Source organism: Sinocyclocheilus grahami, unplaced genomic scaffold (assembly GCF_001515645.1).
Source record: "Sinocyclocheilus grahami isolate Dianchi unplaced genomic scaffold, SAMN03320097.WGS_v1.1 scaffold444.1, whole genome shotgun sequence".
NCBI classification, from domain to species: domain Eukaryota; kingdom Metazoa; phylum Chordata; class Actinopteri; order Cypriniformes; family Cyprinidae; genus Sinocyclocheilus; species Sinocyclocheilus grahami.
In genome coordinates, this window is record NW_015505623.1 from 136,863 (window position 1) to 149,931 (window position 13,069).

General features: G+C 41.7%; 1 protein-coding gene across 1 annotated transcript in view; it reads right to left on the reverse strand.

The window, feature by feature from the left end:
- Window positions 1-13,069, reverse strand: part of LOC107552245 (lipoma-preferred partner homolog) — a 206,543-nt gene that overhangs the window by 64,515 nt on the left and 128,959 nt on the right. The window contains exon 7 of the mRNA XM_016234101.1: window positions 6,876-6,957. Within this exon, the coding sequence (XP_016089587.1) occupies window positions 6,876-6,957 (82 nt within the window). The remainder of the gene's footprint in view (window positions 1-6,875; window positions 6,958-13,069) is intronic.

The following is a 13,069-nucleotide window of genomic DNA, read 5'->3' on the forward strand; positions in this document are numbered from 1 at the left end:
TCTCAACGAGAGAGGGGGCTCGCACAGCATGATCGTTAGAAATCAGATGGTAAGCGTACTGCAAGCTAGCCAAAAAACTCAGAAGTGAAGGGCCTATGTTCACCTGATGCTGCTGGTTCCAGGTGCTCTGGGAAAAACAGAGAACTCAACTCTCACATGAGAGGAGAACTCTGAATTCAGAAAGAATAGCGCACTCATAGTCAAACCTTTGGTAAAAGGGGAGCACTGCTAATATTACCACGAGAGTAGCCCACGGAGCGAACCCGGGAGCTCGATAGGAAGCAGCATGCTCATAGTAACCCTCAATGGTGGGGGGAGCGATACTTCCAAGTGTGTCTAATTAGAGACACACTGGTTGAGTGGAGCCCAAGGTACCGGGGTCTAACCAACTCAGAGAAAGGGAACGAAGTTATAACACGTAACCCTTACCGTACAGGATTTCAGAAAGTGCGCAAAGTCTAGCGTACATACTTACCACTTATGAGGATTTTAGAAAGTGCGCAGCGTGCACACTTACCACTACTGTGGATTTTAGAAAGTGCGCAGCGTGCACACTTACCACTACTGTGGATTTTAGAAAGTGCGCAAAGTGTTCAACGTGCACACTTACCACTATGTGGATTTCAGAAAGTGCACAGAGCTTAGCGTGTGAACCTACCATAGCATGGATTAATCTTTCCAGGCATCTGATCACAGATACTCGGAGGTACTGGGCCAAACGGGAGAGGCAAACTCAAATACGACCCTCTAAGGTGAGGGGACCACTGCCTGAGAGAGCATACACAAGAAGGTTCTCGCAAATGCTACCTATACTTCCCGCTCGATGCCTCAGCAAGAGGGGATATCCTGGAGCCCGGACATCCAGGAATTTTTTGCAGTGTCGTGCCGGGGGCCTGATGATCAAGAAGGCTCCCACAGAAGCCTCTGACCTGGCCGCATGATTCAGGAAGCATGAAGCTGGAACCAGGGCTAACATACCGGCTGGACATAATGTCGACGAGTGAGGTAACACTGCAAGTCGAGCACCTGGTTTCTGAATCCAGCAAAGGTGTACTCACAGAGGACCTACCTTAGAGAGGACAGAAACACACAGGTCCTGGAAAACACTGCAAAGAAATCTCACAGAAGGATTATACACATATAACCACCAGCACATTAAATACATACCGGTATATATATATATATATATATATATAGAATGGATCATACTCACCCACCATGGTTCCCGCGCCGGACCCCCGCAAGAAACAACCTGAAGAAGCCTCTAGTCCAGACAATCAGTAAGGTGGTCACTATGAAGCCATAGAACCAACCAAAACATCATAGGTCCAGCATAGGAGACTGTAATGCAGGAAATTCCGACCTAACCTCGGTCAGGTGGAGTGCTGGTGGTTATAGGGGAATTCGGAAGGGGAAGAAAAGGGCAGATGTAAACCCCAGAAGGAAATGAGTAGATACTCAAGTATTACTCTGATCTGGACGAAAGCACTGATGCCTTGTCTGGATCACATCCCTAAGGTCTTGTCTACCTCCCTTTTACCCGCAATTCCTCCTACCCCTACCCGCAGGCGGAGGAGGTGCGTGAGCGGCGACACTAGCCTTCTGTGCCCGTCTCTGATCCTCAGACCGAGATGGACCAGGACTTCTATGTTGTTCGGGATCAGACCTGGACCTTCGTGGAATGAAGGATTTGAAGGCCGCTGAGCGCGCCTCCGCCTCCCTGAACTTCTCGACCACCGTCTCAACGGAGGTACCGAAAAGTTCGGAAGGCGAAACTGGAGGATCGAGAAGAAAGCCCCTCTTTTTCTTATCCGATATCTGCCAGGTTCACCCGCAGATGTCTTTCTGTTACTACCATTGCCGCCATAGACCTGCCCATAGCGGAGGCGGCCTGCTTAGTAGCACAGAGAGCAAGATCCGTGGTGCGGCGCAGCTCAGCTACCTCATCAGGAGAAAGGCCCTCGCCTTTATCCAGGTCTTTCAGCAGATCAGCCTGATACGCCTGGAGCACCGCCATAGTGTGCAACGAAGCCACAGCCTGACCTGCTGCTGCGTATGCCCTGCCATTTAAGCGCAATGTATCCTGAAGGGGCTTAGATGGCAAGGAGGGAGTATTAAGGGAGTACGTCTCACCCATAGAGAGATAGCTAGCCAGCGTCTCTTCTACAGGGGGCATCCTCTCATAGCCATTTTTACGCATCGCCTCGATGTTGGCATAACTCATATGCTGGAACCGATAGATGCGTGAGGAAAATGGCCTCTTCCATTCCTTCTCGATCTCAGTATGCAAATCAGGAAGAAATGGAAGGCTCACCTGAGCTAGAGGGTTATGGTCAGAAAGAAAACACTCATCGAGGCAACCTCGCGACATCACTTTCTTGGCCCGCTTCCATGGTAAGTCCAGCCTCGCCGTGGTGCGATCCATAACTTCCAACAGCTCATCATACGCAGGGCAGGAGGATTGGGAAGGTTCAGCCTCAGCCTCTTCACCGTCCTCAGACATCTCCTGCTCCTCCTGGGCTGAACCCAACAGAGCACTGGCCCCCGGATCAGACGATGTTAGAGAAATAACATCATCCTCCAGCGGCTCTCTCTCATCCACAGCCGACGAGCGCGAGAGGGAAAGTCCCTCTTTAAACTTATCGGCCAGGTCCACCTGCGATCCCCACCAGCTCATTCTCCTCCGTGCATCAACAGCGGTGGGTCCTGAACCGCGGGAAGCAGATGGCTGCCCCTCTTTTCTTGAAAAGAGACAAATGAGAGCCAAGCTTTTTCATTGAAAAACACTCACAATGCACGCAAATTGCCCCCTCAAGGACATCGCATGCGTGCTCCTCGCCCAAACAAAAAATGCAGAGATCGTGTGTGTCATCAGGTGTCAAATAGCAACAACACGGATGCACACATCCTCTAAACGTTCTGCTAGTGCTCGCCATAATAATAGGATAGAGATCGCTCTTACCATGTTCAAATGCACGCTTCAAACAAAACAGTCAGTGAAGACGAAGAAGAGAATGACATGTTCTCCCGGCGCCTGTTTATACTAAGTCGCTAAGTAGTGACGTCATGGGCTGTCGCCGGCCAACGTGTTGCTGGTGTTTTTTCAATGTATGCTTCAGACACGGGTCACGACGAGGCGTTCCCCCATAGCGAACCCTAGAGGACGCAGTTCGAAGTTCCCTTGAAAGGGAATCTCCTTGATGCTGAAAAGAGACTCCTTTTAAAGGGGTCATATGATGCTGCTAAAAAGAACATTATTTTGTGTATTTGGTGTAATGAAATGTGTTTATGCGGTTTAAGGTTAAAAAATCACATTATTTTCCACATACTGTACATTATTGTTTCTACTCTATGCCCTGCCTTTCTGAAACACGTCGATTTTTACAAAGCTCATCGGTCTGAAAAGCGAGGTGTGCTCTGATTGGCCAGCTATCCAGAGCATTGTGATTGGCCGAATACCTCAAGCGTGTGACAGAAATGTTACGCCCCTTTACCATATTGTGATGCCCTGTCTGACCGGAGAGAAGAGACAATAACATTCAAACCCATTATAAACGAGGCATCCAGTGGGGACATAGTTAAGGATTATAATGACTTATAATGACTATAAATACTTTCTTTTTACGTGTTGCGTTGCATCGCACTGTGTAAACATAAAACCATGTCTGCATTTGTGATCGGAGAAATGACAAACAACAAGTGCTACTCTACGCTTCTCAAAACTCGCGTTTGAATCGTCAGTGGCAAATTCTTTAAATATAAAAAAACGTACTTGCAGTCTGTGAGTCAGAACAGCCGGCATTGTAGTCTACTCTACCAGAATCAGGAAACAGTCCTCCATAAAATGTGCTGGACACATCTGAATATTTGGGTTAAACTGTTCTGGAACAGTGTTGTAAATACAACTTTTCCAAACAAAGTAGTTTCGCTTTCACAATGAAACAGCGTCACACACCGCGGCCTTGAGTGAGCAGAGGCCGGAGACCTAGAGTGAGCCGCGGCCTAGAGTGAGCAGAGGCCGGTGGGCTTGAGAACGGCGCGGCCAGCGGATTCGACGAAGGAGCGTCCGGCGGGCTTGCGGCAACCACATGTGACGACCCCGGGCTAGACTCCATTTCGTCCACGGTGAAAGCTCCAGGCATGAAGAAGCGGATATCGTCCTTGTTTGAAAGGCCAAACAAAGTAGTTTCGCTTTCACAACAAAACACACAGCGTCTTCACGACATGGCGGCGGTGGCAACAACAATACTACAGCGAAAATAAAAGTTACACCTTCTTTCTTTGCGTGAACATTTGGGCGGCATTATGCAAATCTTCCCACATTGTGACGTAGACATGTGGGGGTGTGTTAGAACGAGCCGTTTTAGGTAGGCGTGGTTGATTCTTAACTTTTATAAATAATATCTCTTTGGATTTGAGACTTTAATCTTTGCAACTTTACAGATCTTCTTTATGCACCAAGAGCTTGTAACACTCCAAAGAGAAAGGAAAAATTGAAATCATATCATATCATATGACACCTTTAAAAACATTAAAAAGTCTATGATGATAGATAGACAGACAGACAGAGAGACAGATAGATAGATAGATAGATAGATGGATGGATAGATAGATAGATAGATAGATAGAGAGATAGATATTTTTCTTTTCATTTTACTACTAATACTACTACTAATTTCAACAAGAAAAAAACCTTATGTAAATTGGATTTCTCAGACAGTGGAGGAGTACTGTAGATGTGTGAAGCAGAGAGCTCTGTTTCCCAACTATAGAGTGAAAATAAAAGCTGACAGTAAGAGCTGGTTGTAAGAAGTGCAGGGAATGTCTTCTAACACTTACGGTAAAAAGGGGGAAGCTCAGACTGCTGGGGGTGGAGGGACGAATGTGAATATAGCAAAACACACTCCAACACATACTTTAGTCTTAATCACACTTCTGCAAAACAACAAATAGTCTACATCTGGGGTTCCCAGTCCTATTCCAAGAGATCTGCCTTTCTGCTCCAACCCTAATCAAACACACCTGAACCAGCTAATTACGATCCTCAAGAACACTTGATAATTACAGACAGGTTTGTTGGAGCAGAGCTGGAACTGAACTCTGCAGGAAGGTAGTTCTCCAGGAAAGGGATTAGGCAACCATGGCCTACAGCTGCTTCCCAAAAAGACAGGAAATAATGTTTGCTTGTGTCCTCATATAAAGAGCACAGAACAAAGGTTAATGTACAGAGAAAATTCCAATTATGATGGAAATGTTATGTATGCCACACATACAAGCACACACGTACAGTTCTCATAAGGTGACCATATGTTCCCGGACATGTACTGTGGCCAGGATTTCTAAATTGCCTAAAATGTCTAGGTTTTGGCTTTGTTAGCCTATGTTTAGATACTTGCTGAAGGTAACGACTGAAAAAGTTTGACCAGGCATTGTACATAATCAACCAATATTGGCATGTGAGAGCATTTCAGTAGGAAAACAAAGCCAAAACCCGGACATTTTAGATACATTTTGAAATCCCAGCCAGGACATGTCCCAGAAAAAGAGAACATAAGGTCACCCTGGCTTACAAATACATATAGTGACCCTAAAACACTTTTAGACACTTAAATTAGCCAGTTCTGCAATTACTTTTTATGCACAAGGTTATTTTTAATGGCGGTAAGAAGGCAGTTCTCCTCATGTTCACACAGGTGTAGGGTTGCCAACTGTTCCGTTTAATATGGAATTGTCCCGTATTTAAGGCATCAGAGAAGCGTTCCGTATGAAAGCTATACGGAATGCAGTTTGTCCCATATTCGCAGGCATACGCCATATGACCATCTAGACCATACAAATAACAAATTAATCATTATTTTTGCACAAATCATTGAATGAATTGCAAACGTAACCACTCAAGGAATGCTTTAAGACCTTGCAGAATCCTCTGCCGCCTGGTTGCTCCCACTTCACAGCGAGCGGGGCTCATGCTAACGACAATCCCCTTCACCATCCGAGTTTTGATTTCGCCAAATCAGTTTGGATGAATGCAAAGAACGTGATTATTGACCATAAACACAACACCCTAGGCAAGAAATCTACCTGACGGAAGACGTCTTTCAGTATTGTAAGTTAACGTTGTTAGATAGAGAAACAAAATTACATATTTTTAAAATTGTAACTTCTAGCATATTCCTAAACCTGGACCTCATTAATATTGAAGAACAAATTCAAGCACCAAAAGCAGTCCACACACTCCAAGTTCTCTTTAATTGAAAAATATTAATTTTCATGAATTCATAGGCTACATGGTTGCAATAAAATTTTAGTTCAAAATTTTAAATGTCATTGTTTAAAAACAATGCTTTATTGATTGAAGTTTCATAGACGTTCAGTTGTTATACTTTCAAATTTTATGCCATAGGCTATTGTATGTAATTTCACTGTATATTCACCTCCTAAATTACTACACCACTTTCAGGCCGATGCTTTGTGTATAACGTGTGACATTTTTTGTATGACATTAAACTTTATTTTTAGAATAATTGTACATAGGTTAAGCAAAACAAATGTGATTATTTCTGAGAAACTTTTATAGACATACTTAACTGTAGACACGGAAATTACATATTCTATGTGATGCAGAACAAATATTTTGAGCGTCCCTTATTCTGTCCCTTATTTTCCTATAAAGAATCACAGTTGTCCCTTATTTTCATTTTCTGAAGTTGGCAACCCTACACAGGTGTCCCACACAGTTGTATGTTCTCACATTAACTGTGAACATCCTTTTTTGGCACCACTGTATTTGAAATGCACCAAAATAAGAATAATTTTGAGGTCTAGCTGCTAGAGAAATCAATGTAAGGTTTGTGTGAGGTACACTGGTCACATACCAAAATACTCCTCAGAGGGGGGATTGTCCATGTCATACAGCATCTTCTTAGTCAGACGGTCCAGTTCCTCCTCAGGATGACCCTAAAACACAACAAAGATACACGCCGCGGTTATACATAATGTACACTCTCAATCACACAGTAATCATGCAAAATGTATAGGAGCACAAATCTCACAAACATAATATAAAACACGGTGTCATTTACCATAACAAGATAACGGCAGGCTAATTAATGATGGGTTGATGCAACAGATTTTCATGGATGTGCACAAGCCTCTCTTAATTAGAAGGATCATCAGCCTAACAAGGTCATCAGTCTAACAAATAACTCAGACGTCAAGACTGTTGCTGAGGTTTCAGAAGTTAAAGTGAAGGCCTAGTCCACACATACATGGATATTTATATAAAAGGAGTTTTTCCTCCTTCGTATAAAAAACCCCCCGCAAAAACATGCTATGAAATGCTGTCAAGAGCATTCCAAACTAACAGGTGGCGATATAACTCTAACCCTAAAGCCATGTTGGCCAATCAGAAGCCTGAAAAAAAAAGTTTTTTTCTGGTTGTTTTCGGTGTACACTCCGATATCACAAACCAAAATCTCCTGTTTCACACCCCTCCGGCTACATGACAACACTGCAAGTGGAGTTTCTGAAAATCTTCACTCTGGCAGGAGTTTTCAAAAAGGTTTGTTTTCAGTGACCTGATACTGTGTTTGCATGTGGACGCAGGGGCGTGTCTAGAGGGAATACTTGCTGTATGAACGTGCAACGGGAGTCAAGCCCGTATTCCTTACTAGTAACCATAGAGACAGTGACCAAAGTAAAATCAAAGATGGCGACGTCCATAAAACTGAAAGTCTTATCACTTTCTGACATGACAAGAGTCCAATCGAGCCGCGAGTTCATTCGTCAAATCTTCATTAATCAACATCAGCTTTTGAATTTGGGTGGAGAGCAGAGCATTTGAATCGCATGCAGAACACAAAACTGACGGGCTCTAAACGTTCAAATGACACACAGCTCATTTCACTGTCATTGTAAGTTGCTGAAAACAGACATAAAAACATGCAACACACGGTAGACGCGTTGCGGCAGAGCGGCTCCCTCTCGCACTGATGTGACCATAGGTGGAAATCCCGGGGGGTTCGGGGGGGACAGGACCCCCCCATCTGAGGGTTGTCCCCCCTCAAAATATGATTAAAAACCAGCTGTGTATTGTAAATACCAATGTTTTACACTTTAAATAATTGTGTAGGCAGTAAAACAACACAAACGGGGCAAAAATGCATTTTAAGTTTAGAAACATTTTGCGTCTCCCCCTCCCTTGCCTCACAGTGCTTTGGTCCAAATGCCTGCTTTCCTCTTTTACATCACCTACACCAGGGGTGTCAAACTCAGTTCCTGGAGGGCAAAACAGACATAAAAACATGCAACACACGGTAGACGCGTTGCGGCAGAGCGGCTCCCTCTCGCACTGATGTGACCATAGGTGGAGGTTCGTCTGAGGGTTGTCCCCCCTCAAAATATGATTAAAAACCAGCTGTGTATTGTAAATACCAATGTTTTACACTTTAAATAATTGTGTAGGCAGTAAAACAACACAAACGGGGCAAAAATGCATTTTAAGTTTAGAAACATTTTGCGTCTCCCCCTCCCTTGCCTCACAGTGCTTTGGTCCAAATGCCTGCTTTCCTCTTTTACATCACCTACACCAGGGGTGTCAAACTCAGTTCCTGGAGGGCCGCAGCCCCGCAGACTTTAGTTCCAAACCTGCTCCAACACACAAACCATGTAGTTTTCAAATAAGGCCCTGTCCACACGAAGACGCGTTTAGCTGTATACGCTTACATTTTGTATCGTATAGGCATTTCGTCTAGACAGATCCGGTTTTCTGACGATTTGTGCTACCCGCTCAGATTGTGCTACCCCTATTAAAAAGATAGGTAGCACAAAACGATAGCGAAAAATGCTACCTATCAGATTGTGCTACCAGCATCTTATTCATGTGGTTTGAGGCTTTTTTAATGTCCATACCTACCCCTACCCTAAACCTACCCGTCCACACCTACCCTTACCCCTAAAACAATGTAAATATATTTTTGGTAGCACAATCTGATAGGTAGCATGTTTCATCAGTACACCAGTGTTTTGGGAGAGTGAACCCGATATTTTTTGAAACCGGGTCCCAGAGCGGATAAATCTGAAAACGACGCCCTTGCGTTTTCGTGTGTACAGCGTCAGCATCAGCCCACGTCTCGCCCCTAGTCAGACACCGCTACGTCACGTAACAGCAACAAAAACATGAACAAACACTGAACGATTGTCTTTTTATTAACTAACACTAACACAGATTAATAAATGTATTGTTCCATGTTCGTTTGTATACCGCTATAAAAATCGTGTTCCGGGGGCTAAAATACATGTTATTGGGGTCGCTTCAACCTGCAGACACGAAAAATAACCCACGGCAACAGTGATAAAGTAGCCCAATTCCACGGGAAAACCACGGACTTGGCAACACTGTATTAACGTCTACAACGGACACAAGCGCTGTCGCGGCACGACCACAACAGCTTGACGTTGTCTAATTTGGCACAGTCTCCCCACTACACTAATAGTAGTAAGGCTTTCCTCTGTGCATACATATCCTTACAAGTACAATTTTAGCTATATTATTTGTGTCCCCTTCAAAAATTGCTCTTAAGAAATTTTATGTTTATTGTCCCCCCCAACTGTTAGATGAAATTTACGCCCCTGGACGTGACAGACAACTAGTTGTCCAGTCCTGTTCCGTTCACACAGCGCGTGTGTTCCGAGAATGCGGTTGTGAGTCCTAAAAATGTACGGGTGTGAGTTCGGTTACAGAATGCGGTTGTCACACCCGTAAATAACCAAACTGTGTGTGAACGCAACCGTATTAAGGACTCAGATACAGGATTGACAACCGTATTCTGCTGCTGTGTGAACGTAGCCTATAGTAAAATAGTAATCGAGTGAAATATTAATACAATTTAAAATAATTGTTTTCTAGTTTAACATTAAGTGTTCCTGTGATTGCAAAGCTGAATTTTCAGCCGCTATTACTCCAGTCATGAGTATCACATGATTCTTCAGTAATATGTTGATTTGGTGCTCAATTAGCATTTTTTATTATCATCATAGTTGAAAATGTTTTTTTTTTTTTTTTTTTTTAATTGTGAAGCATTTTATTTGAATCTTTTGTAATAATGTAAATGTCTTTACTGCCACTTTTGATCAATTTAATGCATTTTAATGTAATCCATTTTTATTTCTTTAAAACCCATAACATTGATGGGAAAAGTATAATCTACATTACCATACTGTACAAGTAATTAATGTTTCAGACAAAGACTTATTATTATTGTTGTTGTTGTCTTATATGACAGTGGTCAAATATGTGCTTAATAAAGACAGCAAAACAACTTATTTTTGTATTAATCGTTTTAAAGATTTAGCAAGTGACTTGAATGCAGTCTTGAGGTCAAAGAAGACTTTACCTTACAAATCACATGGTTTGTGCCTGAGCGTGTCTGAGAGACACAGCGACAGTGGAAACATTTTAAATTGCCATGTTCAAATCTCATCTGTTGAGGATGTCAAGAAATTTCAGGCTTAAGAGTTTATATACTAGTGGTAAAGAAATTGCATATTACAGCTATAATTTAGGCAGAAATAGGAACTACTCAAATTATCACGCCTCTGTTTGACGTTTTGTTTAACCAAACGATCAAAATGACCAAGCCAGGTGATTCACAGACAGACTGACAAAATAACAATCAGAATCCTAACCAAATGTCAGGGGTTTTGCATCCAAAACCATTAAAGATCATACAATGACAATTTACCGGTGCAAAATAAGGTCAAACAGGAAACCGCTCCAAAAAAACATCAACAACCCTGTTCAATTACAAAAAACACACAGTTCTGCAAATCACCGGGGTTAAAGAAAAATGGAGCCAGAAGTTAACACAGGATATCCCAATATGAGAAGGGCTCAGATAAAAGCACCAATTACAGACACAAATCACAACCTTTGGTTCCCTCCCTCTGACCAACAGACACAAAACGCTCTGCCTTAGTTTAGCAACAACTTTATCAACCCTGAAGTTGTTCACCCATGCAGTTCCTTCCTCCATGGCAAGTTTTAGTGGTGTTCTATTTCTTGTCACAAGTTCTTGCACCAATCTGCACGCTGTCAGGCCTGTGAGACACGTTTTGTCAGTAAGATACAGACCCAGTGACAGCATTTCACACAGACGGTGGGAGGAAAACTAATGAAAACTTTCATGTGGCCAAAGCCCACACAAAACATTTAATTCAGCATATCTCCGCTTCCTGTAGACAGCTAATTATTATGGTGGGGGTTAATTACTTGTATATGGACACAGAATATTGTGGATGGATGCAAACAATCAAGGAGTGCTCAGGAAACTTTCTGCAGATCTATTTGTTAACCTGTGTCTGGGTATCCAGGTGGACCCATATCCCTTAACAGAATGAGGGGCTTCAATGTTTTCAAGAACTATGATGTGTAGTTTCTCATTTGAGTTTTCTCATTCGCTGTTGTTTGTGACAATTTGACATGTAATTTAACAGTCTGAGTGGGCACAGTGGATTATTGTGGGCAAGAAAAACAACTAATTAAAAAGAATGCTGTATGTAATTATATCTCCATATGTACTACTTGTATAATAAACTGTTATTTATATAGATTAGCATTTGCATTATATTTAGCATTACAGAATTAAACATATGCATACACTTATACCCCACAAACACAAACCACATTGGATGTCCTGGCCTTTGGATCTGTGACTAATGTGTGAATGAAGAAAATGTAATTAACAAAAGAATTCCCTGCTGCAGAAAACACAATATTTTTATATTAAACAAACTGTGGGAATATGTACAGTATATATATATATATATGTATATGTATGTCCATGTGCTTTTACCAACTATGAGGGAAAACAAAAGCAAGTTGTAAGGGGCAATTCCCTATTGTGTGTTCCTGAGTGCAAGTTTGTGGAGGGTGACCATGACCATGTTAGATTTATTAGATTAATAGATTTATTGATTTCTGTGCATGTTTAAACACTAACGTTCAAAAGTTTGGTAAGATTTTTTAATGTTTCAGAAAAAAGTCTCTTATGCTCACCAGCGCTGTATTTATTTGATCAAAAATACAGTAAAAACAGTAATATTGTCAAATATTATTACAATTTAAAATAACCGTTTTCTGTTTTAATATATATTTTTTAATTTAATTTATTCCTGTGATGGCAAAGGTAATTCAGTGTCACATGACCCTTCAAAAATAATTATATGCTGATTTCGTACTATTATCACAGTTGAAAACGGTTGTGCTGCTTAATATTTTTGTGGAAAGCATGATGAGGAGTTAAAAAAAAAACAGCATTTATTTAATATAGAATTTTCCGTAACAATTTAGAAGTCTTTACTGTCACTTTTCAGAAGTCTAATGCATTCGCGCAGAATTAAAGTATTAATGAATTAATTTCTTAAAAATAAACAAAAATACTTAGTGAGACCAAACTTTTGAATGTTAGTGTAATCCTGGGTGGTACAGATTAGTTATAGACTATTGTGAAAAATCAAGTTATTGAAGAAATGTGTTTTGGAATGAGTGGGATTTTACAATTACATATCTGTGAAATTGTTACAGGCATGCATGAGTATGAATGTGTTGATTCAATTACTGCCCAATTTTACTAAAAAGCAGCAAAATAAATTATATGAGAAATATGCTGAATATTTCAATAGCTACATCTTTTTCAGAATAAAGGCTTAACCAGAATGTGGACCTTAAACAGAAAATTATGTGCATGTAATTGGGGCCAGCGACTGAAATGTCATTGTATTTATTGGCTGCTGAAACTGGATTGCAGGTGGTTAGCGAATAAGACATGTTTTTGCATTAAAGTACCATGCACAAAAGTGACGCTCACCCTAACCATTTAGTAAAATGGCCTGTCTTTCATGTGACAGTTGTGAGTTAATTCAAAATCAAGACAGGAGTGCAAGAGAGAGTGACAAACAGAGGGTGGTAAGGCGTAAACAGACTTCTGAACAAAATTTTACTGAATAAAGCCTCACAGTACTGCCACTCTGTGCCGTGAGATGAAATACTCACTTGAGTGAAAAAGCACAT